The sequence below is a fragment of the Haliaeetus leucocephalus genome, unplaced genomic scaffold, assembly GCF_000737465.1.
Source record: "Haliaeetus leucocephalus isolate CR32 unplaced genomic scaffold, Haliaeetus_leucocephalus-4.0 Scaffold170, whole genome shotgun sequence".
Classification (NCBI taxonomy): domain Eukaryota; kingdom Metazoa; phylum Chordata; class Aves; order Accipitriformes; family Accipitridae; genus Haliaeetus; species Haliaeetus leucocephalus.
The window spans coordinates 1217762-1245188 of NW_010972606.1; the positions used below are offsets into that span (position 1 = coordinate 1217762).

The 27427-nt window shown below is 37.9% G+C and overlaps 2 protein-coding genes across 4 annotated transcripts in view; both read left to right on the plus strand.

The window, feature by feature from the left end:
* PNPLA5 (patatin-like phospholipase domain containing 5) overlaps positions 1 to 7080 on the plus strand; it is a 14205-nt gene extending 7125 nt beyond the window's left edge. Inside the window, exons 6-9 of the mRNA XM_010563599.1 lie at positions 659 to 874; positions 1850 to 1982; positions 3226 to 3342; positions 6602 to 7080. Of these exons, the coding sequence (XP_010561901.1) occupies positions 659 to 874; positions 1850 to 1982; positions 3226 to 3342; positions 6602 to 6893 (758 nt within the window). The 3' untranslated portion in view covers positions 6894 to 7080. The remainder of the gene's footprint in view (positions 1 to 658; positions 875 to 1849; positions 1983 to 3225; positions 3343 to 6601) is intronic.
* A 2316-nt stretch (positions 7081 to 9396) lies between these two features.
* On the plus strand, positions 9397 to 26788 carry SAMM50 (SAMM50 sorting and assembly machinery component). Of its 3 annotated transcripts, none has more exons than XM_010563589.1 (15): positions 9397 to 9528; positions 11195 to 11305; positions 12668 to 12769; positions 13564 to 13651; positions 14766 to 14872; positions 16843 to 16973; positions 17185 to 17272; positions 17834 to 17962; positions 18674 to 18745; positions 19837 to 19923; positions 22405 to 22475; positions 23251 to 23318; positions 24153 to 24299; positions 25197 to 25338; positions 26577 to 26788. In XM_010563589.1, exons 1-15 carry the CDS (start codon positions 9508 to 9510, stop codon positions 26620 to 26622), a joined length of 1410 nt encoding a protein of 469 aa, XP_010561891.1. In that variant the 5' UTR covers positions 9397 to 9507; the 3' UTR covers positions 26623 to 26788. The 3 variants fall into 3 exon arrangements, with proteins under 3 accessions (XP_010561891.1, XP_010561892.1, XP_010561893.1); XM_010563590.1 differs by lacking the exon at positions 9397 to 9528 and adding an exon at positions 9629 to 9915; XM_010563591.1 differs by lacking the exons at positions 9397 to 9528; positions 11195 to 11305 and having other exon boundaries at positions 12686 to 12769; positions 13516 to 13651.
* The last annotated feature ends 639 nt before the right edge of the window (positions 26789 to 27427 follow it).

Below are 27427 nucleotides of genomic sequence, written 5' to 3' on the forward strand. Positions count from 1 at the left end.
TGTAATGATTTTCTGGAAAATGAATATAAATACCCTCCTTGTATTTTTTCACTTTCTGCTCATTATCTAGTGCTTGTTTCTAAGGTAATTATCAGTGCTATTTCTTAATCGGCACCAGTTTTGCAAGGCAACCAATGTTGATTTAGATCTGTACTTTGTATATATCTTAAAACAATACCCTGCTTGCTTTCCTTCTCCACCCTGTTGTAACAATGCCTCAGAGTACTCACGTGATACCTGCCATGTCAAATTTTCCAAATGTCTGATGTGGTGTAGGTGTTTTCTTTCAAGTAAATATAAATCAGTTTTCCTCCTCTCCTTTAAATCATTTGCTCTCTCTCTCTCTCCTTTAAATCATTTGCTTTCTTGCTGGGAAACAACTTTGGTAAATGACTATATGTTTCCAGTGCAGTTTCAGTTAATCGTTTACTTTTTCCTTTTCTTCAGAACCTGTTTTAAAGTAAGACCTAAACCTTCAAAAGAGTATTCATCAGTGTGATTAAACATTTGTGGGATTATAAGAGCAAGTGTATTTGACATGGGGTAGATAACGTTTCCTCAGGATAGGCCTTTGTACAGATACCGAGACTACAGGTACTGTACAGGTACTCTGAAGACCTGTGGAACAAGCCTAAGTGGAAGCTTTTGACTCTTCCAGGTATTCTGAATGACTCAATCTATATCCACTTGTCCCTCACAAAAAGAAATCCTCATGAGGTTGCACAACATGTTGACCATATGAAGAAAAAAAAAATGACAGAAAATAACACAATAGAAACTTTGAAAATGGAAGTACTTAATGACCAGCTGAAGCAAAATCCATGGCCTTTGGAGAAGAGCATATTTGAGAGTCTACCTCCTAGACTTCGTAAAGGTACATTCTTCAGACTGTTTCCTGTAACTTTGAATGGCAAACTTTGATTTATTTTTTTCCCCTGCTTACTCTTACAATTTGCATAAGATGCTTTCTATTCAATCTTATAACTGCCTGTAAAATTAGAGACTATCTCAACCCAAAAAAGTTCTTTAAATACTTACTAAATGTGAACATGTACATTTTGGTTTAGCTACAGAAATAAGATTGAAGCAGGAGGAATGAGCTGCTTTCAACACTGCAGAGTCGTGAATTGAATTCTCATTTGGTTTTGGATAAACTTTGTATGTGCACAGTATTTTTGTAAGCATATATTTCACACCAAAGTTGAACCTCAAATCCAAACACTGGTTATCCCCATCTTATTTTTAAAACAGACTTCTGTAGACTTCTAATTCTCTCGCTTTCCTGTCTTTTTAATAAGCTGTTAATAGACCAAAACCACTTCTGATATTTCATTAGTCTATAACTTTTACCTAGGTTTTTTTGTGGATGCTGATGGGTATTTTCAAGATCTGAAATTTGTGATCCCAGTGACCTAGGAGTACAAAATTTGAAGTGTGATATTTCTTACCACTACATGTAACAACTGGAATATGTGGAACTCTAGTATTTAAACAAACTCCTTAGAGTTACAGAGTTTCTAACAAGACAGGAATGTTACCTAAAACATATAAGTATTTTTGGAGAGGTGAACTTTACATCCTCTTATTATAAATTAATTCTTAGACTTATTGCTTAAAAGTTCTGGGTAATGCCTTTTGTCCCTGTGGTATGAGTCTGTGCTTCCCATATTTTAAAATAGCGTAGAGAAGGTTTATGGTAAGAGTGCCTTGAGATGAATTCTTTCATTTTCTATCTGAGCCTTATTCAGTAACACTTGATAATGTTGACTGAAGATTACCAAACTTTGAGCAAATTACTTAAACTGTTTCAAATAGTCTAACATCTTTTTCAAAAATAATTATTCTTAAGCACTGCAAGAAGCTTGTAAAGAACAGAATGGATTCTACGCTCAGTTCTCTAAACTCTTCCCAATGCGGGTGATATCCTATCTGATGCTACCATATACGCTACCAGTGGAGTCCGCTTACTCTGTTGCTTTACGGTAAGGAACTTTTAATGAACCATTTTAGAATTACTACACTTTCGGAAATTTACTTATTGAGAACTTATTCAGTGTTGTAGGTATTCTGGTACTCTAGAATACAAGTGGTAACTGTCCAAACACCATTATTTCTACCTACATAATGCATCTTCCTAAGGCCTCTATAGTCTAAGACTAGATAAATAAACATATTAAGAAGATTTCTAAGCAACTTACTCTTATTACTAATAGCTGTCTTGTAATTGCTCGAAAGAAGCACCTTCAATTGTGTTTTCCAGGAGCACATTCTTTATTACTATTACTATATTCTGCAGTGATATTTGAACTCTATCCAGATAGTTCTTGTGCTTTAGCTTCTTTCTGAAGCCAGGAGTGAAGTCCAGTGTTTACTTACCATGTAAATTTTCTTACCAGGTTTGTTTAGATTGACTGGAAGTTGTGCTCTTGAAACAGAGCTTAATCTTATAAGTTCTTCAAATCTCATGAAGGAGAAATTATGCTAAATGAATGCACCATGAACCCTAAGCTTTGTGCTTGCTTAAGAGAATTCCAGTCCTTGAACAGCAGATGTCATTACTATCTTTAGCAAATACTTGAAAAATCAAATGTTCTATAAATGGAACCATGCAGAACTCCAGTAAAATATTTCGTTTCTGTGCCACTTCACGTGGCACTTCTGTGCCATTTTTTGGTGGATGGGGAAGAAGCAAGTTTCAACAGAATTTTAATATGTTTTTTCCCCTCATCTCCCTCCGGTGTAACTGACTTCTGTTAAGACCATCATAAGGAAAAAAAAAACAACAACATTTGTGGCATTGTTCTGTTTCCGCCTTCTATTTGTTCTTCCATTGTGCTTTTCTTTTGTTCTTCCTTGCTCTCCCACCTAACTTCAAACTGACCAGAAAGTTCCTACCACACAGAACGAGATCTCAGAGACAGGAATTTTTTGCAGGCTTCCTAAATGTTGGTCACGAGGTGTGGAATGCACATACTGGTCAGCCGCTCAGCATAGATCAGAGATGCAGTGGTCTGTGCTGCCCTTTGTCCTAGCTTATAGAAAAGCAATGAGTGGTAAGAGATGGAAATTTGAGAGGTTAGGAAGACCTGGAGACTTTGGTGGGGGAGTTAACTTGGGGAGAATGAAAGCTGTGTTATTTCGTTGGATGTTGGACATTGTAAGAATACAATGCAGATTGGATCTACTGCTTATGAAACAACAATTGTATTTTGGTTTTGATTGTAGGTTAGTAAACTGGTTTCCTGACATGCCTGCTGATGTTCGATGGATGCAAGAACAGCTTTGTCGGATTGCTGGTACAGTTTATTCCCAGGCTAAAAGCAAGCTGTTCTCTATGTCCAGGTAAAGTGGAGTGCTGCTGCATGCAAATGATGCATTTTTAGAAATTCTCTCTTTTGTCAGAGCTTCAAGTACTACTAAGTTTCTCTCTTAAAACAGGATTTCATAATTTTCTTAAAGGTAACACAAAACAGTTCTCGCCACCTCTAATCCTTAGCATTGTTTCTTAAGTATATTTTCTGGTGCTTCTTGTTTATAACTGATCAATGACTGCTACATATTGTAGATGAAGAGGAGTTGAGACAATCATGTTGTCTGTTGGTAAGCTTTTTGGGGAGAAGGGTGGGTTATGGAGCAGACATTGGACTGAGAACAGAGACCTCGTTTCTTCTCTTCTCCACAGTAGCTGGAGCAATCAGGAAGAGGAGAAAAAGGTTGCTCAAGATGTTTTAAATCAGATGTAGCAGGTAGGAACTGGAAAACACTGGGAGAAAGACTAGATTCTTAGGAGTCTGGACAGGAAAGGTTTAAGAGTTAAAAGGTAGATGAATATGAAGGACAGTCTTGTAAGATAGTTCGGAAGAATTAAAATAAGACGCATACGGAGAATTTTTAGGACCTTCTATTTCCGTGGAAGAGAAACCTCTATTCTAACCTGGTTGTAACTAGGTTCATTATGCTTCTCTTAGCAAACTGGTGTAAGACTTAGCCTTTCAGAGTTTTTACTTCTGTTAAACTTTGTAGCACTATATGTATGGAGGAATCGGTGACAACTCACCTCTCAGTATCAATCTAAGAATACCGTTAGTGTTTCACCTTTTGCTGGGGAGTGTAGTATTTGCCCAAGGAGCTCTGCAAACTTTCACAAAGTGAATATGACCAATATTCAGCTTCTACTTTCGTGCTAAAAAATGGACTTGTTGCTGAGGCCATGTCAGAATAGTGCTATAAGCAGAGAAACATAGGCTCTCTCTGAGGTCCAAATGCTTATAAATATGAAGTCTCCTAAGATTTGGTCTGAAAAAGCATGAATCCACACTTCAGCAGAATAGATAATTTCTGTTTTTCTGATGATTGTCTCAACTTCTGGAGTTGCTAGGTAGGAGGTAGAAGAAGGGAGAGAGAAATTAGCCCAAAAAGCTCTTAGGAGTGAACAGAATTCTTAAATGCTTCATAAAAGCTTCCAAGAGATAGCTGTAGCACTGGAGACTCCTAACTGCAGCAGTTATTTCAATTAAAGCATTGCCATTTTCTATATACAGCACATTTTAAAATTAAAATGAAAAATATGCTTTTATTCGAGCCAAGATTTCTTGAGCTTTTGTCTTCCTGGTTTTAGTAATAAAGTTAGATAAGGAGCAAAATCAAAGATGCTCTTTTGTGCCCTGACAATGCTACACACTGACCCATCAGAAGTGCAGGTTTGATATGTCTGAGAAGAACTGCTTGATCCTACTTCCTTATAAGAAGCTTTGCCAAGATCTGAATTGGCATCGTGAAAGATCCGATTCATACGCTCCATCCCTTAGAAGACTAGTAGTCAAACTTACTGTTAAAAGTTCTGGCTTAATGGAAAACTTCATGAGGTTGAAGCTTGTGTTTCCTTCCCCCTTTGGAAGTATTAAATGGTGGCTCTAATATTAGGTTGTAAAGATGTGTTATTTTTACAATATTCAGTTTTATCCAGAATTCAGAAGCATTTAATTCCTGTGTACAAATAGCCTCTCTTCTCCCTTTCTGAAATCAGTTAAAGCCTTTTTTTGTATAACACTAGTTGGCTTTTCAGACCATCTCTCTGAGGAGAAATGTAGTTCTTGGTATATATATTTGCTATTGTCCTACTATCATCTCCCCAGTTATTTGATACCACATGTAATCCATTGTCCTTTTTTCCTTCTTAATGATATTCTGACTCCTTTCCACAATAAATTTCGGTATAGTCATCTTCCTGCTTTTGGCCTTATTTAGCAGCTTCTTGACGTTGTTCGTATTCCAGCCTTACCAATCGTGAGGCTCTTCATCTGAAATGGGCATTTGGAAGGCACAATATTAGAAGACTGTCTCAGATCTAACTTCTCAGAGGGGTTGTTTGGTCATTGAGTCCTGATTAACCAGGAACATTGTTTCTCTTCTTTTGGAAAGAGCAAGCTCTTGGCCATAAAGCAGAACGTGGTGGTCGGGTGGCTTTTGCTGTATGCTTTTATGATAACTTCAGGGTGATCAGCTCCCACTGAACTGTTTACACTGTCAAAAGTCTTAAGTTTTCTGAAGCCTTCCTTTAAGTGGATTCCCTCTTCTGGTAGCTAGGTCCCAAGGCTCTGTGTGTAGAATCCTGTTTTGTATTCTACAGGTGACTGTGGGCTTGTGCCTTGTTTCAGCATCCGCCAAGACCTTACTGCTGCTTTTACAGAAAGTAATCCACCTCCCCCCCCTTTTTTTATGCTCTTCCCCTTGTGTCATCAGATCTAGCTTCTGTTTTGGAATCAAACTTAAATTTCATGAAAATTTGCACTGTTTACAGTTTGAAAATCCTTTTAGGAAACTTAACCTGGTGGATGGTATCTTCTAGTGCACCTAAACTTCAGGTATGGAAACTGGTGTTGAAGCATGTGTATGGCAAATTGGGTTTTTTTGTGTGTGAGTGGGGGGCATTATGGGTTGTTTTGGGTTTTTTCCCAAAAGCTCTGCAAGAGAGGAGGGAGAACTTTAAAGACAAAACTGGGTATTCTTGGTGACAACTTCGGTTTCCTGTTTCTCAGACTGGAAAAGGCTAACCTGGTGATTCAGGTGCTGTTTTAGAGCGTAAGGAAGTTCTGTTCCAGCTGTTCAGGTTGGTGATAATTAGCTGGTTATCAAGTGGAACGCAGAGATGACATTTGGGAAGTTGAACCACTGTATTTTCTACTCAACTTGTAAATGTTGAGGCTATTCCCGTTAATGTTCAGTTAGTGCTGTGATTCATAAATCAGCAAATATTCCAAGTGGATAGCTGGGGGGACATCAGGACTATTTAAGAGGTAATGTACAAACTTGGGTCTGCCCCTCTGAGCTCATCAGAAAGGTGTGACTTCTAATGTAACTGTTGTATATCTGTTTCTGAGGACAACACGTAATGGTAGACTGCCCCTCTTTTAGATGTGATTGTTTCAAGATCCTTTTCCTGTTGTTCCATACCCTAACTCACTAAATGCATTTAGAATTAACTATTTTCCTCTAGTGTTCTTCCTTGTATGAAGTTTCCCTGTCAGACATCCGAACAGTAATAGAAACGTCATTGAAACACTAATAATCTCTTTCTTTTTTCTTTTTTTTTTTTAAACAGGAAAGACAATTATGCATCACTAAGAAAATGTCAAACTGTCCCACCTACTATGGAATTTCATTCTTCATACTGCCACCTTAAAATGCCTCACTCTTCTGCGGACCTTGAAACCCGGCTCTGGGAACCTTCATGCTTCATGCACTCAGCTATGAAAAATGCTTCTGCTAATATGCAGGAGCGTTCAGACTTAAACTCCTATCCTAATTTTCTCCCAAATTCTGATGAGACTGGGTTGGAAATAGATTTTGACTCTTCCTCAGAGACAAGTTTCCAAACTGCTCCAGAGTATTAATTTGGAAGTAGATTCCAAAGTTTCCAATATTCCAGTTTGGCAGACAAATTTAAATCCTAAAGGACTAAAGATCACTTTCTTTATTGCCAATAAGTCTTGGAAAATAATTTGTTTACAGCTTCCTGAAAAATCTGCCTTGGGAACTCTACTGTTTTAAGGATTATAAAAACAGTGGCTGCTACACTAGTAACAGACTACAATTCTGTCAAGGCACCACTCAATTGACTGTAGTAAGACTTGTAGTAAACAGTGTCTCTCTGGAAATAATTATTTTTAAAAATCTACTTTCAGCATAAAAATGTAAATTCTGTAAACAGATTGTTAGACAAACAAGCATTGATAACAACAGCTTTTTAAAAACATAATTTTTAACCGTATTATGTGTTAGGATTACTTTTATAGCACTTAAATGAAATTGGACTTCACTTCATAAAGGGAAACACACAAATGAGCTTTTTAGTGGCCTCCACTGTCTGTTTGCCTTATGTTTAAACATACTGTTGTGTTTATCAAAAAGTTGTCTGCACGAGATACTGTAGGAACAGTATTATTCTAGGTTGTTGTATGTATTCCACAGTTGATATTACTTCTCCTCTATGGCTCTTTTCCCCCTTCAAATGCTTCAAGGGAAAAAGACATAAGAAATGGGGCACATTCCCCTGAAGTGTAAACAGGTACAGTTTCAGTGATTTCACAGGACTTGTTTTTTTTTTTTGTACTTAATAAGGGCTTAATACTTGATTAAGTATTGAAAAGTAGGTAAAATAGTGACTGTGATTAGTAGCAAACAGTAATTTTAGAAGGCGTTAAACTTTACAGAAGTAAATCAACATATAGCAAGTAGTGAATGATGTTGAGGTCTTCTCTCTAATTGCTGCCCAATCAGTCTCGATTTTTTTTTTTTTTTCCCCGCTTCATCTTGAGAGATTTTTCTTCCCTTCTTTTGCTTCCCTCTTGCTAAAGGAGGGAAGAAAAAAGGGGTCCCTCCTGTCTCAGTGAGGTATGATAACCTAAAGGAAGTTTTCCAAGACTGATTGTTAGAAGCAGCAAATGTGTAAGACTTAGTGGAAGTGTCAATATCCAGGAGGCTGCGCAAAGGTCTCAAATAATGGGTTGAAAGTCTGCCAAATCCTGTCTGTATTGAACGACGAGCGTTTTAAAACACTTTCCGCTACAAAGGTTCTGCATAATTTTAATAAAGGCAACGCATTAGTGTATGACTACATCAGGAGAAGTAAATAACTGTTAAGATTATCTACTCTTCTGGTGTTTTGTTATCATGACTTGTACAATTTTTTTAAAATAGAAGGAAATAACGATGGCTTTAAAGTTGAGTTTGCACGTGTTTGGGTGCAGGCGTGTGACATTTGAGAGCTTCTCATTTATGCAACTCGGGTGCAGCCCAGGGAAGAGACTATAGATGCTTACTGAGAGCATCTTGTACAAGGAGAAGCAGTGATTAGGTTGTGATGCTCAGGAGAGGGAAGTTTGTGAGTGTGAACTGTGGTATCCAGAAGGCTGTCAAATAGCAAAATGTAGCATTTCTGAATTGGACCAGCCTTTAAGCAGTTTCTCAGCTGTGATTTCCCTAAGCTTGAAGTGCTGAATTTTACAACATTAAAATTGATTTTAGAATGGTGGGGGACAGGGGAGAAAGTGTCAAGCTATCCATTTCCATGCTACGGAAGACTGGTGCTATTTTACTTCAACTCTCTTGTTTGTTTCTTCTGTGTATGTTTCTTCAACTTTGCAAAGGTTGGAAATGTTCCTCTCACTACAATTAAAAGATACAAGATCTGGTTTATATTGTCTTCATTTAAAATTGTAAAGTTTCTAGAATTTAATTTCATAATGTTAGTTAAAAATCTTAGTTTTACCAGTAGGCGTTAGAATTTAAGCAGGAATGCCGAGTTTTGCTTCCTGTGTACTGGAATAGTTCTATTAACTACATTTAAATCAACCTTGACCACTTCTTCTGTTGTGCACAGCTCCAGCTCTGTCTCCTTTTTCTAAAATAAAAAGACAGTCTCTTCCATGTTTTCTAAGCTTTTTTGAGTATAACTCAAATATTCAATGCGTTCATTTCACTGAACGTTTAAGATTCAATGGTTGCGAGGCGTCTTTTTTTAAGAGCAGCGACTTTGGTTACTGCTCTCGAGAGTCGCTTGTTCGTGCTGCAGCTGGACCTGGATGTCACCCGGCCTCCCAACCCTCCTTCGTCTGCCATCCATTACTTCACAAATAACTTTCTGTATTTAAACAGAAGCAATTCCAAAACCAGAGGACGCTCCAACCCTCCCCGTCCTCTCGCTTAGTTAAAACGCAGTAATTCAGCACGGCGTAGGCACCAAGCGCTAAATAACTGTTCGAAACCCCGTAAAACGTCCCAAATCCCGGCGTCCGTTTCCGATGACGCCTGTCTCACCTCACGGCAGCCCCGCCCTCTCCTTCCTGCCCGCCGGCGGGAAACATCCGGGCCACGCACGCTTCGCCCCGCCTCTTCCCTCTCCCCCGGCCCAATGGCAACCGGGGTGGGGCTTCCTGTCATGGCAGCTGCCGGACCGCGGCCTTGAGCCCCTCACGGCCCCTCACGGCCGCCGCCGCTTTTCTCGCCATGGGCACCGTGCACGCACGGGTAAGCGCCGGGGGGGGGGGACGGGGACGGGGACGGCGAGCAGCAGGTCTCGGTGAACAAACGCATCGCTCTCCAAACCCGGAGAGCTGTTTGCTTAAAGAAGGAGCGTTTGGTTTCTGTCGCGGTAGGAGAAAGAAGCAGCGGTTGTAATGGCAACGGGAGGAAGCCTGGCTTAACCCTCAGGAAATAATTTCAAAGAATAAGGATGCGTAGGGTCTGAGATACTTTAGGAAGGCGGTGAATTCTCCGTGCCTCAAGGCTTCGTTGGAGAAGCACCTCTCAGGATATTCTAGAGCAGCGGTCCGCTCTGTGGAGAAGCGCTAAGAGCCGTGCGAGGCAGGTTATGAGAAAGTCAAGCTCTAAGAATATCAGTGTAACACAGAAAAGGTTGGTGGTGCTGTTGACTGTAAAGCAAAGGAATCACAGAGCAAATGTTAAGTTCATTTGGTAAAACACCTTGTGAATTTAGCTTAAATTACTTTCCCCTTAAAGCAACCGCGGGGAGCCTGCATAGGGGTGTTTAAAACTGCGATGTAGGTAATTCAGGTATGATTAATGAGTGACTGACTTATTTGGGGGCTAAGAATGGTCTGGATGATTCCTCAAGGTGCCAGGTAGAATACCTCTTTTCTGTGAGCCTGTTGAAAACCAGCAGGCTTTTACATAGTGTTTAATTAGACTGAGGAACAGTTGCAGGGGGCTGTTAGGGCTCCAGAGTATCTAATTACCATGACTAATTTAATTTCCCTTTCAAATTTTTTTGTGTGTTCTTGGTTTTGTATACATCTGTAGTATAAAGTGGTATACAATATTGTGTGGATGCAGAGTGTTTCATGCTTGGCTGAAAATTATTGGAAGTGAGATTCAGTCTTCATTTAACTTGATTCTGATATGTAACAGCAATTTACTATTCCAGCAAAACAGCTATCCTTAAATAATGCAGCAAGTACTGTATTAGTAACTTAAGACTAAAAGTAGATTTACTGAGTTATCCAATCCTGACCTCTGCTTTTGCAGATAACCCTCTATTCATGCTTGAATCCATTATCTTCTGATAAGTCTTATTTTAGGATTCTTTCAGGTATAGTAAATAAAGCCACGCTGTGCTGGAAACCTTTTTCATTAAAATGTTCACTTCTGATGGATAGGGCCTGAGGTTCTTGAGCATTACTTGGAAGGTTACTTTTAGAAGAAATATTAAAATATAAAAATATAAAATATAAATATATGTAAAGCAAAGTAACGTGCTGAAAACACCTTTTTTTTCTTTTTTAATTGTTCAACATTCATGCTCCTCTCCCTCCCAAAACACCAAACTAAGTAGTGACACCCTGATGCTTTAGATTTGTTTGTTTGTTTAAGAAGGTAGAATTCATCTTTAACACAGGAAGCATGCCTTAAAAATAAGGTTATTTTTGGAAGAGTGCAGAGTATTTTGGAGAACTCATTCGACATGGAAGCTATTCAGCTTTCATTAAAGATTTCAGCAAGCAGGTAGGTGACAAGCGTGCTGGTAATTCCCCTTATTTTAGTTCTTCTCTTTTGCTTCTTTTCCCTTAGGATCTGATGAGCACAGTGTCAAGAACCATAGTTTTTTTCCTTTGCAAAAGGCATAAATCACAAATCCGCATACCATATTAAACGCAGTTTTCTTTTATGCTTTTAGAGTTTGGAGCCTCTTCCAATGGGTGGGCCAGACTTTGGTGCCCTGGGAGAGGAAGCTGAACTGGTTGAAGTTGAACCTGAGGCCAAGCAGGAAATTCTCGAAAACAAAGATGTAAGTACCTGAACAACATTCTGATTTTTTTCTTAAGAGAAATGTCTTGGCACCCTTGCTTGCTTGTTTTTCCTAAAGGAACTTTCTAAACTATCGTTTGAGATGTGAAAGAATTAAATTTAATACTGTGAATTTAATCTGATGTTGTCTAGTTCCTGTTCTTTTTTTCCCCTACCACAGGAGTTGTTACTAAAATTCAGCTCTGAGCTAACAGACCTGTTTCCAGATGCTGCTTTCCTCTCTCTCTCCTAAGAGATTACTGCTCCTGCAATGCTGCTTAGGAACAAACCAAGCAACTGTCCTTAATCTGCTAGAGTGCAGTATTAGCCAGGTTAGGGTAAAGTGCCACCATGTGAATTATGTTACTAAAGGAAATACTAACTTCAGCAGAGGATGGTAACTTTTTTTTTTTTTTTTTTAGTATTTCACATGTAAGAGCAGGTCTGTCTTGGCCCATATGTTTAGCCATGCTAGAGGCATGAGATATCATGTGTTATCTTAGTTTTTATTAAAATTTTCCTTTCCCTTATGCTATTCAGAGTCATCCTCACTAGAAACTTGCTAATAACATTTAGTTTTTATTTAGTTCATTATGTATATATTCTGATAGGGTTTTTTTAAAGCAATTTGCAGTAATGCTAGGTCGCTCTTACTCTGCTGTTTTATTATATGTGAATACATGAAGCATTTGCAGATTTTTCTTTTTTTTATGCTTACCCCTAAAATTATAATACACTGAAAAGGTTGGAAAAGTAAGGGAAATGCAATCACTGTAGTCCATTTGTACCAGCTAACCTGGACTGTTTTGTGATTTTTAAGGTAAAATTATCTCAGATACTTTCTTAAAATCATTCATCTTGTTATATAATTATAAAACCTCATAATACTAGTGATCTTAGTATGCATTTTAAACTACAATGCTCCAGGGCTTGTAGGTTTGTTTGTTGCGTCTTTTAACTCTTTGCTTATGTGTAGCTGATACAAGAAATAGCTAACTGCGACTAGCTACGTGTTTTGTCTTACATGTCTCAATATCTCAGTGTGATTTCTGCAGTGACTTACTTGTCCATACAACACTTACGACTAAAATCCCAGCAGCTACAGTCTGTTACTGTCTCTTCTGCTCCAATCAGTATTAGCTTTGGTATTAGAATTCTTTTTTCTTTAATTTTCATGTTAAGGGAACAACTTTACAGAATTGTAGTTAGCACTGGTTTCTGATAATGTAGGTTAGCAGTGATTACCCTAGGAATCTTCAGGGTTTTTCACTTGGACAACAATATTTTTTTCTGCATTGGTGATTTTGATACTCGTTATTAGATGCAAATTCAGTATTTGTGTTTAAACATCTGTTCTGTTTAGGTCGTGGTTCAGCATGTGCACTTCGATGGACTTGGAAGGACCAAAGATGACATTATCATGTATGAAATCTCTGATGTTTTCAAGGCTAAAAATCTCATTGATGTAAGTACTGTAGTGAATATCAGAGCTACTGTTTAAAAATTCATGTTACGATTTTCTCTCTTTTTCCTGCTTTGGGCTACTCCCTTCAGACATGGGGCAACTTTGTCAAGTTTTGTGATGATTCTGATCCTGTGATGTGCAAGCCAAACTTAAATATGAAATACTGGCAGATACTGTATTTTTTGATGTATTCAGGTCAAAGACGTTGTGAAATGGCAAACAGTACTCTCAGATACTTTTTCAGCTTCACTCTTCCCATTTGAGAATTGCTAACTGTGTAGGTGACACTTTCAGTTAATTTGCTTAAGATAAATTATTGGATCTCAGCACAGATAACTGATGCCAGTCTCCGCAATGGATCAAAGTGTGAGTTAGGCTGTATGTCCTTGCACTTTTAGGTGATGATTCCTACTGGAGTATGGCTGGCAGTTAGACCTGTGAATTGGTCTAAATTTAAACAGATTAGGGTGCGTGGGTTTTTAGCGAAAAGCATGGGCCCCCTAAATAGGTGTATAAGTTTTAAGTACTGAAGCCTCTTTGAATAATAGGTTTAAGTATTATAACAGTTAGATTGCAAACTAACAGAAGGTAGGAATTGAGCCAGATGCTCTGGGTTTAATTTATTTCTTTACAGATTCAAGTGTTAAAGTGGTTGTGATCTGTTTTGAAGGCGCATATATGTGTCTTTGTATACAAAATCTGTGAATATTGTATGACTTTGTTGCATTTTAACTATTTTGTCCTAGTTATTTTTTGATAACCTGAAAGACTGAGCTACTTACCTCATCCTGTAGGTGATGAGAAAATCGCATGAAGCTCGTGAAAAGTTGCTTCGTCTAGGAATCTTTAGACAGGTAGAGGTTCTGATTGATACCTGTCAAGGTATGTATTGCCTCATTAATCCTCACCTTTTTTCCTCATACACACACAGGCATGTGCATACCTATGTATATTTCCCTATGTAACAGGTTGGACATTTTTTGTGTATATAACTTACTCTCTCATATACCTTTATATATTTTAGATGTACATGTAGGTATGCTATATATACAAATGTATGTGTCTACATCCATTATCCTTTTGAAAAAGATGTATTTGTATATGTCTGCATCTCTGCATATATAAATACTACTTGTGTAGATGCAAAAATGAGTGAATTTCCAGCACTAAAATGATTACGGTACACAACCCTTAATCCCAAGTTTCAGAGGAACACTTGAGGAAAAGCTTGAAAATGTGTCCTGTGCTTCCATGTTTAGCACATCACATAACTGACATTGTAGCAGCACCTCCTTGGTGCTTAAGGAAATACAGGTAATTGTATCAGTGCTTGTGATTAATAGTATCTGTGGGGCAGCTGAATGTATGCGGGTTTCACAGTAAGGTTCAGTTGACATTCCCAGGCTTGTGGTTGCTTCTCAAACCCATTGCTATTCTCTTCAGCAGAGGAAAGTCATGTTATTGAGAAGGAAACACAGTGCAGTCCCACAGGTTGCTGGTGATGGGATGCTGTCTCATTTGTTTCAAGCAGAATTAGGTACCCTTGACACCTCTGTTTTGGAACAGCTGCCATAGCCAGAGCCCTGAGGGAACTGGGTGGTTTCTGTTGTTTAGCACTTACCTGCAGAGTGCTGGGAGCTCTGCCCTAGTGATGGTGGTGTTCTTGCCACGTCTGGACCACTTTAATTTCTGTTTATTCTAGTGTAAGGATTTGTGTACATATTTGTTTTTAGTGGGTAGGTAACAAACAAATGTTACTACTTCATAATTAAACTAACATGTTGATGATTAAAGCCAGTCATGCTATGATTGAACCAAATTCTGCACTCATACCCGAACGACATCTTTTTCTCAAGCCATTTTTCTTTGTAATGTAGACTTTCATTATCATTTAATTCAACCAGTTCTCAAATAATTCAAGTCATCTTCTGTCTGCTTTTTTTTTAAATAGCTCTTTAGAGATAATATACATCTGTTTGTTTGTTTGTCTATGTAGGAGATGACGCCCTTCCAAATGGTTTAGATGTAACCTTTGAGGTAACAGAATTGAGAAGACTAACTGGAAGCTATAATACTATGGTTGGCAACAATGAAGGCAGTATGGTATGGATTATTTCAAATAATTATTAATTCCTTTTGATATTCCTCTTACTTTCATGTTTCAAACCTAGCAAGGAATTTGGTGATTAAATAAGTGAGGACTTTGATCCAAGCCAAATTATTTTCTTGATCCAGCTTTACTAAGGCTTTGCCAGACCTTTGTCTCTAAAGAGTCTTTGTATTAGTCAGGCTTTCATTCAGCAAAAGCCTATTTTGAGCTAGGGGAGAATGCTGTAGCTTCCAACTCAGTATGTTAATTTTTTAATTCTTAAGTATTATCAAGAAATAATTTAAGTCATTTTAAGACGCTTTATCTACTGGAGAGATTAGTAAGGAGTTTGGCATTTATGTTTCTATGAGATCTATTTAAAGTGTTTTTCTTCTCAGTCGAAATGCTTTATATTTGACTTACAAACTGTTTTCTTGGTTTTCACTGTTTAGCCCAGTACCAGTTATTCTGGGCTGCAAAATGCAAGGTTTTCCAGAACCATACAAACTGTAGAACTTGTTTGCATTTGCTTCAATTAAGGATGCATCAGATTAAAATGTTGCGTGAAAAATATTTACCAATTGACAGAAAAAGTAACAGCCGTACTGTTGTTCTCTTAATGTCCTTCTAACAGACGTGCTGGCGTAAGTAGATCATGCTTTCAGGTGCTTATTCCTGCACCCATTCTGCCTTCTCATGTGCACAGTGCAGCTGTGCCTGGTGCTGCTAGATAAGCCAGATCAAGGGACTGTTCTTCTTAGGGGTATTTTTAACCTGGATAAGATACTGCACGACTCAGGTGAGGGTGTTTTGCAAGTGGAGGGAGAATAGGAACTCAGTGAGTTGAGAGCTGCTTATGTGGCCCTGCTGCTGAGGGCAACGTCCAGGGTGTCATGGCCTGAATGAAACCAGTGGGGAATCCGACCTGTTGGTTCTAGTGTGTCTGAAAACAGTTGGAAAGCTACTGTGGATTCTGTTTTTGTACTAAGTTTCCCCCTCTATTTGATTGTAATTTGTTGTAGAGAAGTAAAACGTTTGAATGATATAAAAGCATGACTTGTATACGCTGGTACTGGCAGCAGAGGTTATGTTTTCTTAAGAGTTAAATAGATTTGACATTTATTCTAATCCCTTAAGTTAATTTGAAGCCTATAGATCTAATATTTCATAGTAATAGCCCTTTGGATTAGTGGTTTCTGGTTAGTTGGATAATTACATAGTAGCCATTATCACAAAGTTCCGGTGACTGATTTGCTTCCAGTAGTGGTTAGACAAAGGTGATCAGGATTTGGTAGCTTTTTTACATTCTTTTAAAATAGAACACACAATAGTAGAACAGTCCTGATAGTGCCTGTACTTGGAGGAAACCTGCTCCATCCTTGCTGCCAAAGGGCCAAGAGCTGCCAAAGGGATAAAGGAATTTGTGTCAGAACAGGTGAAAGTGTTTAGTTTCTGGAGATTTGTAATGATATGTTGTACTGCCATCAGGACTGATTGCAAAAGCATCTTGTTACTCAAAAATACAGGGGAGTGACTCTGTATTGATAATTTTCATTTGGCTTATTGCTGTGGTTCTGATGAACTCTGCCTGACAAGTAGTTTTCCTGATGATCACCTTGAAAGTCTGCAGTTGCAGAGCAGCTGCTTATTATGCCAAAGACTTACCATTCTGGGCTTGGAGACTGGCTGGGAGATTTTGCTTGAAATAATAGCAGTACTGATGATACAGTGAGAATGCAGATTAAGTCAGCAACGACTGGACAGCAACAAAAACTGGATGATTAAGTGTAACTTGTGCTGTTGTGATGGCTTTTGCTGCCAGTGCAAAGAGAAACCTAATTTAAAAGAAAAACACATTCAGTTACAGCTATTTTTAATGTCTTCATTTCTCATTCCAATGGTAGATATGCTTGTCTTCAGCATACAGTTAAGATGCAAGATGGCAAACTATATGAACAGTTGTGGGTTTTTTTATGTTCCGTAGGTACTTGGGCTCAAGTTCCCAAATCTTTTTGGACGTGCAGAAAAGGTAACCTTCCAGTTCTCCTATGGAACAAAGGAAACTTCATATGGCCTGTCATTCTTCAAACCACAGCCTGGAAAATTTGAAAGAAAGTAGGGGATGCATTTTTTAGTACTTTTTTTTTAGTGAAGGAATATAAACCAATTAATAAGATCTTTCATTGAGTAATAATTAAATCTATTCCTTTGCTGAGGGTCTGTTAATAATGCAGCAGAGCTAGTTTCTTAAGTTTTTGTGATAATTTAAAACTCCACCTACTTAAATAGTTTCACTTTCAAAACTACCAGTAATGTTGTGTTTCAGTTTTTCAGTTAACCTGTATAAAGTAACTGGACAGTTCCCTTGGAGCTCTCTTCGTGAAACTGATAGAGGAATATCAACAGAATTTAATGTAAGTGTAGCACAAGTGTTTGTGGCACACATGCTTCATTTCCATTTAATGCAGGTCACAGCTGGCTTTTGCATAATATTTGGTTTACTTTTTTTAATGATTGAAACACTTGTGCACAGGCCTGACTTGTCATTATTTGAAAGATGGCAACAATTTTAAAATGACAGAGGTAATTAATACACCTTAGTCTTTTTGTTAGAACTCAGTCTTATTTTGGCCCTATAAAAATACTGATGCGTTTTTCTCCAAATTTCTAACGTTTAAAGTATCATTTCAGAGAGGCAGCTGGTTGCCTAGCTGACTGTATCAGCCCAATTCAAGATATTTTTCATTTGGGATGGATTAAACAGTGTGCACCTACTTGGAGAAACTGTCTTGGCTGGAGCAGAATTAGCATTACTCTGAAATGAAAAAGGATTTCTCTCTGATCCAAGAAGTTTGGAAAGAAAAAGCATAGACTCATGTATAAAAAACTTTAGAGAGAAAGATTTTTCAGGGAAGTGTTTATTTTACTTTTGTGGCAAAAATTTTTTCATGTCTTACTCAATTCTTTATTTGTAGTTTCCCATCTGGAAGACCAATCACACACTGAAGTGGGAGGGTGTGTGGAGAGAGCTTGGCTGCCTTGCTAGAACAGCATCCTTTTCCGTTCGAGAAGAAAGTGGACACTCTCTTAAATCTTCTCTCTCTGTAAGGCTTTTTCGTGATAATTTTTAAAAGCACATTCTTTTGAGTCATTTAATACTTACGAATGATACCAAAGGAACTTTTTGTCATAGTAGGTAGTGTGTTTTACTTCAAACGTCTTTTGCTGTGTTTGGTCATTCACACAGAGTCATCCAGGAGGTCCAAAGAGAAAACGTATTTTCATAGTGGACCATTGCATTTTGGCTATTGCTTAGGCTGGCTTGTTGTTTCTGCAGGGCCTCCCTCCGTGTCATCTGCCGTCTCTTTTTGCAGAATTGTTTTGCTTTTGCTTTGTAGAAGATAGGATCAGTAAATTTCCTCATCCTGCAGTTGCTATGCCCTTTCTAAATATTCTTTCCTATGCCGGTTTTTGGTCACTTGTCATCTTTAACATGTAGCTTACAAATTGTAGGAATAAACTATTTGCAGATTACTGTCACAAAATCAGTGACTTACACTGGGGCATTGTTGCTGCCGTATTTCTGGTGTGTACCATGGTCAAAAGGTATAAATGTATACATATTTGATGTGGCTTCTGAAGTCAGAACTAAGTCTGTGGGTACATTGCTCCCAACTCCATGGAGCTGCACTAGCCTTAGCTGGAGCTGTGGCTGTCTTCCACTGTGTGCCCAGTTTTTGAAGGAAAATAATAGTGTCACTCTGTGGTATTCAACAGATATGAGAACCTAAAAATAATTATTTGATTCTTTTCAGCACGCTATGGTAATTGATTCCCGGAACTCTTCAATCTTGCCAAGACGAGGTGCTTTACTAAAAATTAATCAGGTAGTATTAAATCACTTACACTTACAGATAAAATCCAGTAATAGTATATTTGAGTAAGTCTTAATTTATCTGATTGATGTTCATGTTAAAAATGTCTAAAGTTAGAAATTAATCATAAATTGATTAGGAGACAGTGATGGTCAGTATTTACTTTTTATCTTTACAGTATGTGCCTTTTAAAATCATGAAATCTTTTTTATGATGGCAAATTTTCATTTGTATACCATTGGTCAAGCAGCACAGCCATTTTATCTCGCCATTAGCATTAAATATTTTATTAGCTGAGATACATTATCCCTGACAGTATTTACTCTACATTTTGCAGTGGGTCCTGTAGCTACTTACAAAGTTTGTAAGTCTTAGAATTAAAAATGAAAGACTGGGTAAAAATAACTCTCAAAGGCATACACATGAATCATTTTGGCACAGAAAATGGTTTTCACTCTTGTTATGTTCAGAGCTTTTAGAAAAGCTGGCTTTTCTGCTGTATGGGTTAATACTTCAGAAACATTGACTTCTGCAGTGCTTTAGAAGCAGTTTGCTTTGAAATGTCAGTAGAACTTGAAGTGCTAGTGTTCCTGTTTGGAGCAGTGAACGATTCTGTTTGTGAGTGAGAAAGGTGGTTATAATTCAGCGTTTAGTTAACATACCGTTTCTTAGATGCTGCCTCTAACACCAATTCAGTCACGTCACTTGTTATTTTCAACTAGCACTGGTGTAATGCAACTGTCTGTCTGGTTCTTCAGCCCTGCTTTAGTACATATGGAATCTGCTCAGGTCTAGGCAAGTACAGTAAGAGTTTTGATTTCGGGTGCTGAATTTTCCAGCCTCATTCTATTTTGCTGTCATTTACAAAATGGCTTAGAAAACAATACCTTAGTTTAATATTTGGAGGAGAAGATTGCAGCTCATTGTTCTGAGGGTCATGCGTGGTTTTTTCATTGGTCCAAAATTCAGTTGTCTCTCCATACCAGTGTATCTGTCTTCCCTGTACAGAAAACACTGCTTATGCTGATGCAGACATGATGAACTTTTTGGGGGAAGAACCTTGTAAAATCCGTTACAACTTTCATAAACTTATGTCTTTGCAGGAGTTGGCTGGCTATACAGGTGGAGATGTGAGCTTTCTAAAAGAGGATTTTGAATTTCAGCTGAATAAGCAACTTCTCTGGGATTCGGTAATTTTTCTGAAGATAATTTAGTAATTGATCTGAGTTAACAAACGAGGTTATTGAATCTATGTCTTATGATGATTTTTCACCATGGATTAGAAAAAGATCGTGGAAGTGAAGGATGGATGGTGTAGATATCTTCATTTGTTTTTTTTGAAGTGAAGTATTCTTTATTTTTAACCTGACATTCCTGCCATGCACAGAAGTGGGCATTTGGAAAGAACAAGTTGTTTGACAGTTAACCATAAGAACTATTTTCCTTTCAGAAGTGATGTTGGGCATGTCTGTTCTTTGTGATCTTTCTTAAGAGTGATTTTTCAGAAACTTATTGCAGCCTTTGTTCTGTCTCTTTCACCTAGTTATGAATATTCTGACTAATCTTGGTTTAGTTTTCTTTTGTCATTGTAAATTATGAATATATGACGACTAATTTTGGTATCATAGCATGTAATTATTTCTTCTGTGTAAAATTATTGGTCAAGAACGGGAAGGGTCATTTCACTACAACACTAAGCTTGCACTACAACATTTTGAACTTCATATTTGTGCACAATAAATGATTTAAGTGCCAGTAAGAAAGACACAAGGTAGCGTGAGTTTATAGGAGACCCCAGTCTGCCACCCGGTAGGCAGAGCACATCACATATTTTATAGTGTGTCTACATTAGTACTTTGGTTTGGAGTCACTGTGTGGTTTTGAAGCAAATCCTTGTATCATCATCACTTAGAAGTCTTGGTTTGGTTGGCAGAGCAGTTCTTGTGTATACCAACTAGATTTCCTTCAGAGGAAATGACACTGGATAACTCCACTCCATGTCTAATGCACTCCAGCTTCTTATGAGAACGTAGAGGTCTTAAGTTTCAGGCATCTTTAACAGCATAGAGCTAGTATTAGGTGGAAATAGGTGTTTTTCTGCTTAGTGAAATAAGAATTTAGCTATATACTAGAAATATTTCTGTCTGTATTTAGAAAGAAGTTCTTTATCATATGGTGATAGTGCAGTAAGTTCTTGTCTCGTAGGTGAATGGAGAATTAAGCAGCAACTTCCATGATGAAGATTTAAAAATCGGAGGTCACAATAGTTTGCATCCCAACATACTAGGAAAAACCAAACCAAACCAAAAAAGTGTTGAGAAGATCTCTGCATCTTGAAAGCTTTTTAAGAAGTATTGGAATAATGAAGAAATTCTAGGAGACTGGAAGATTTCTTAGCATTATGCCAACAGTACAACTGAAAAACTCCAAGCTGCTTCCATAGTGCAGATACTAGTGAACTGATGCTGTAAGGATCTGTCAGTCTATTGTTTCATGCTTTTGTTCTGAGGCAACTCGGTGCAATGAAGTTCTTGAGTTAGATAGACCAATGAGGCCAACACAGAAGGGCATTTTAAGGCTATTTGCTATACCCTTTTGTTATTACATCATTATATTTGCACCTTCCATGTGGTGGAAGAAAAGGCATTGCCTTATGAGTGCACTTCTAATCATGTTACATTTATTTGCTGACCTTCAGCTGAGAAAGACAGCGTATTCTCCTATGAAGTAATTTAATGGCTTCATGGCTATGCTAAGAGGACTTTGCTCTTTCCCATGACTGCTAATATGCCCACATCATGAATGAAAGTGAAGCGTATCTCATCACGTCACGTACATAATTTTATGTCACCCATTGTTCATGAGCATAGACTTGTGTGCAGCTGGCTTTTACATATGCTGTGTGTTGTGTGACCAGATACGCGTGTACCGCCTGATGAGTTCACATCTGATAATGGCAGGGGAGGCATCTGGGGACTTTGGGGGCAGAAGGTAGCAGGAGTGTGCTGTCCAGTTAGAGACCTTATCCAACACCTTTTGCCTAGGTATTGATAATAGATCTCACCATCTGGCAGTAGTACTTCTACTTGGTACACCGGCAGCAAGCAAATGATTAAATGTATTTATTATAGTGATTTGGCTCCCAAGAATTACTGTACAGATAAGCAGTAATGCTGTATGTGTATTCGATGTCAATATAATGAGTTGCAGAAGGTCATTTCATTTAATTACAAGGTTAATTTACAGAGAGGTAATAATTGTACATTTTTGGTAGCTATTTGCTGGACTTAGCCTCCTATGGGTTTAAAATTGCCAGGAGTAATTTATATCAGCAGTGTTGTCTTATGTTAAGACATGAAAATTTATAAGAAAATAGGAGCTGGATGAGTGTTCCCCTTAGCTATTGTGAAAGTAGCACTTGGTTCAAATGTGGTGTATTGATTTTTTCAGGATGTAGCACTGCATAAAAGAAAGAGGGCAGCAATGATTAAGAGTTTCCTGAAAATACCATTACTGTTGGTGTGCTATCCATGCATACGCTGTGATCATCTGTAACTTTCTGTCAGACTAATGGGAGCTCTGCCTGTTACTGAGTGATGAAATTCTACTAATACTGTTTTTAGGGAAATTAAGTAATATGTATTAATAAACAACTCTTTTTCTCTCCAAAGGTTTTTTCAGCATCACTTTGGGGTGGAATGCTAGTACCTATTGGAGACAAGCCATCCAGTATAGCTGATAGGCAAGTTTTTTAAATGTTTCTTAATTTTTTTCAGTCAATCCTGATAATGTATAAAGAAAACTATAGTAGAAGAGAGAAGCAGTAGTAGTTCTGGTTCTGAGGAGAATAAAACGTTTCTAGTTAGCTTTAATAGCATGTTAGTACTCAAGCCATGCCTTCTGGGTTTGATTTTCATATTGGGGTAGTATAAATTTATAATTTGTTATGTAGTAGCTCTGCCTGCCAATATTTACGGTTGCAAAATAGTATTTACCATCTGCAAAATTTTGTGTCAGGCATAGGTAACACTGTAGATATTTTTGGAAGTAAAGCCATATTGTAACTATGTTGGCTTTTTAGACAATTTTGCCCTCTACCACCTATGTTTAAAGATCACTAGCAGAAACCATTTAGACTTAAATTTATTTACAATGAATACTAAGTGTCAACTTCACATGGTAGATCTTACCTACAGTATTTCTATCAAAATTATTAAAACAGAAAATCAGACAGTATTCTGATTCTTATTCAGTGCTGGGGATCCTTCCCTTTTGATCTTTGTAAATGATGGAAGACTGATTTTTATTTTTAATACTTCCATTTATTTTGAATTTTTTTTGCCAGATGCATCAGGGTTTAGATTTAGATGTAATTTCTTGTGTTTCTTTAAATACACTTTACTAAACCTGTTGCAAAGTTACCTGGAACTCTGAAAAGCAATGTTAGAAGTAAGCTAGATATTTTCAAATATGTCCTTTCAAGTGAAGCATAAATTAAATTTGACTGTATTCACTAGGTTTTACCTTGGTGGACCAACAAGCGTGCGTGGATTCAGTATGTACAGCATTGGACCCCAGAGTGAAGGTCTGAAACTTTTAAATCTCACTCCTCTGACAATACTGTAAATATTAATGTGTAACAAAGAGTAAAATTCTGTCCTTAAGCTTTGTGTAGCTTAAAAATAATTGCACTCATTCTGCAGTCTGAATCCGAGAAGTGTTATTTCTTTGATCTATCGTTATATGTTAGTTCACAATGGAATAAAGCCCAGTAGTTCTTAGTTAAGCCGTAAGCTAATTTTGTAAATCAAGTGTGTGTTCAGACTTGCATGCTTCCAGTGTGTCACTTTAATTACTAAGCAACTTTCAAGCTGAAAAAGTTCCAAAAAGATGGTTATAGCGACAGTCACATTAAATGTCTGTCTGATAGAGCATATGTTCAGGTAGCTTAGGGGAAAGGTAATTTGATCAACAAAGGTGTGTTGAGAGCGAGGAGCTTCCTCAGTTCTATTCCTTACTCTGCTGCTGACTTGCTGTTATCAGTGGATTCACCATTCAGTATATTTTAAAGCTATTTGTTTAACTGTATCAATTTCCGATTTTTAAAGCTAAGGCAAGTATTTCAGAGGTATTTAGGAGGTAGTCTCTGATGAACCACAAGTAGGTGCATGCCTCAGGCTGTTCTGGTGAGGGAATGAAGGAAAAGGGCACTTCACTTGGAAGGGTCAAAGAATTGTGTAAGTGCTAATTTTTTTAGATAGTGGTAAGGCTGAAGAGAGCTAGAAGCAAGTGGCAAGAGTTGTAAAGGGTAGAAGTGCAATGTAAAACAACTTAAGGATGTGTTCTTGTACCTTTAACAACTGGTTCTTTTAATGTATTCCACAGTAAATGCTTTTATTCCAACATTTTACCTAAATAGGTGATTACTTGGGAGGAGAAGCCTACTGGGCTGGAGGCTTGCATCTATACACCCCTCTTCCCTTCCGGCCAGGCCGGGGAGGGTTTGGAGACCTTTTCCGAACACATTTTTTCCTTAATGCTGGAAACCTCTGCAATCTTAACTATGGTAAGACTCAATAGAATTGTATATAACAAAACCTGCTTTTCTCTCTATATAAAAGCAAAAAGGAGAGCTGTTCTGTGTCTGTTTACTCAGTAGCAGTTTGTTTACTGCTTATATTTTTGGTGCCTGTCAAAAAGCTGCTGCTATTAACTTACATATTTGACAGATTGCCAGTAATTTTTTTAGAGCTTTACATAAATTCTAGCACAACTTGTAGGAAAGAGCCAGGATGGTAACCGTACTATCTGTGAGTTGGTGGTGCTCGCAAACCAGTGAGGTAATTGATTAACACCTGCTATCTTAGACCATTCTGAAGGGAGATTGGAAGATGATGTTTTAGTGGGATTCTAATGTTTACTGGGATGAACTAAATAAAAAGTGGTGGCGTTAGAGTGTAGATGAGGGTGCGGTAGCTGCTGTGACTTTTTTTTTCTCCCATCCCAACTTTTTTCAAGATATATTTCAGTGTATTAGTGTTTGACATTTCAATATAATTTCAATCAATTTTGGGATATAGTGATATTTGATGTCTGCCTCTCTTGATGGAAGAGAGGCAGCATCCATATGGGAGTGAGACACTACGCACAATTGAAAAGCAGATTAATCAACTTTAAAACATAGAGACCACTGAAGACATTTAAGTCTTTAGTACTTATTTCCAGATTCATGCAAGTAGGTACCCTATGGTGGCAGATGAAGATCAACCAGCAATCCAACTAAAATCATAGTAGTCTGAGTCCAAGGTACTTGGCGTTTATGGGACTTGGAGGTAGTAAATAAATTTTGAATCTGCAGGACGTGCTCCTAAGTAGTCTGTCTTCTACCTCTGAAAATCCAGTTAGCCTTTGACCACCTTGACAGTCTACTTTGATTCTTATTCTCCTGCTCTTTTGCTTTCAGGTGATGGTCCCAGAGCTCACCTGCAGAAGCTGGCAGAGTATATCCGATGGTCTTACGGTGCTGGAATAGTGCTCCGACTTGGAAACATTGCTAGATTAGAACTGAACTACTGTTTCCCTATGGGAGTACAATCTGGTGACAGGTTTGTTTTTTACACCAATTTCTTTAGTAGTAACTGGTTTCAAAGGTTACTGCACTTCTATCTGGTTTTGTCAGAGAGAATTGCTGCATTTTAATTTTGTTTATTCTATGCCAGTTTAGAGATTTTTCAGCACTTGATGCTCTTCTTTCAGCTCACTATATTCATGTTGGTGTCACAGTAGTTCTTGGTTTAAGACTTTGTTTCTCAAGTTTCAAAGTTCATTGAACTTGAGATCAGCTGTTGAAATGTATGAATAGCTGTGTAGCAGGTTTTATTTCTTTAGGGGACATGATCACTCAAACAGCTCATGGGATTTTCTTAAGCCTTCCAAAAACAAATGATTGGATAAATACTGAGTTTAATGTCTTTGCTTGAAAAATGAAAATAAGTTTAACTATAGATAAAGAGAAAGGGAGAACAAATTAATTTGTTAGCAACCAATTAGCCTACATCAAGCAAATATTATAGTACACAATAAAAAAGCTTCAGGGGGGTGTTGTGGTTTAGGCCCAGCTGGCAACTAAGCACCATGTGTCTGCTCGCTCACTCCGCCCCTCTCTGGGGGGTTGGGGGGAGAATCGGAAGAAAAAGGTAAAAACTCGTGGTCTGAGATAAGGGCAGTTTAATAGGACAACACAAGGAGACAAGAAATAATAACAATAATACTAATAAAAGAATGTACGAAGCAAGTGATGCACAATGCAATTGCTCACCACCCGGAACCCTATGCCCAGCCTGTTCTGGAGCAGCGCCTCCCTCCCCTGTGCCCCCCAGCTCCCCCAGTTTATATACTGAGCATGAGATCATATGGTATGGAATGTCCCCTAGAATGCTAGTTTGGGTCAGCTGTCCTGGCTGTGTCCCCTCCCAGCTTCTTGTGAGAATTAACTCTATCCCAGCTGAACCCAGGACAGGTGGCCTCTTCTTGCCTGTGAATATTGTGAGAGGTACCCTGTATTTCATACAGGGGTTGGATTATGTTTCTAGTTGTCATTCATGTGAAATGTGAATGAATAATAGCAATTTGAAAATATGGGCTTTATTTTGCAAACATAAATACTCCATTTGGATGACAGATTGGGAAAGCATTTATTTTAAAAAGCCTTTGTCAGCTAAAATTTGAATTGTAACTTTCCAAAGATTGAAAACCTTGGGAATTTGGGGATTGGGAGAATTGATTTTAATTTTATCAGTACCTTATCTATCACTTAAATTGTTTATTATTTGTTTCTTTTCAGGATATGTGATGGTGTTCAGTTTGGAGCAGGAATCAGATTTCTATAATACGGAAACATTTTACATCAGTATATGAAATTGCGCTCTGTAATTGAAGTCAAGACTATAATATAGCTCAATACGGTCTAACTTTTTTCTTGAAACACAGATACACATCTGAGTGATTTACGTCTCAGACTCCACAGGAAGCTACATTAAAGAATTATGCTCTAAAGGTTCATTGTACCTCTGATTCTTATCAAAGATGGGAGAGTGTTTGTAGGATTCTAGCTATTTTAACTTACAGCTGTTACTTAAAATATTAGAGAGTTGTGTCAGAAATTGGCTCTGGATACACGGTTCACATGATTATAGTTGTCATTGGCCTGCACAGCCTTCACTCTTCCAACCACAAGTCTCACAAGTGTTGGGATGACCAAATGTGAGTGTGGCTGGAGTGGAAATTAAGGGGGAACAGTTTTTCTCCATCATCAACTTCTGTGAGCAAATGACGCTAAAAAAATTCTGTTACGCATCAAAAATTCTTTTATGCAAATAATGGTTGTAAGTGAACCAAAATGTTCTTATTTGAATATATTTCACTGTTGTAAATCATCTATATTTAATGCCTCCTAACAATCTGAATTGCATATTGTAAAAATTCGAGTCAACTGTCTAGCACAGTAAATACTAAAATTCAGGAATAACTTTGAAAGGTTCAGGGTTCTCAACTCTGGGGCGGTTTTGAGTGTTTTAATGCTCTCAGAGAAGCTGTTGATTTGGGTCTTGCAAACACATCTTTTTGTAGCAGTTGCAAGAAGGGATGTCTAGACACGTGATCATGTGTTACTACTTTGTTTGCTTTTGTGTGAGG

Coding starts and splice junctions, on each gene's coding strand:
- SAMM50 (XM_010563589.1), top strand. CDS start 9,508: ATGGGCACCGTGCACGCACGG. Junction 9,529..11,194: donor TGGGCACCGTGCACGCACGG/GTAAGCGCCGGG, acceptor TTATGCTTTTAG/AGTTTGGAGCCTCTTCCAAT. Junction 12,770..13,563: donor AGGCTAAAAATCTCATTGAT/GTAAGTACTGTA, acceptor CTCATCCTGTAG/GTGATGAGAAAATCGCATGA.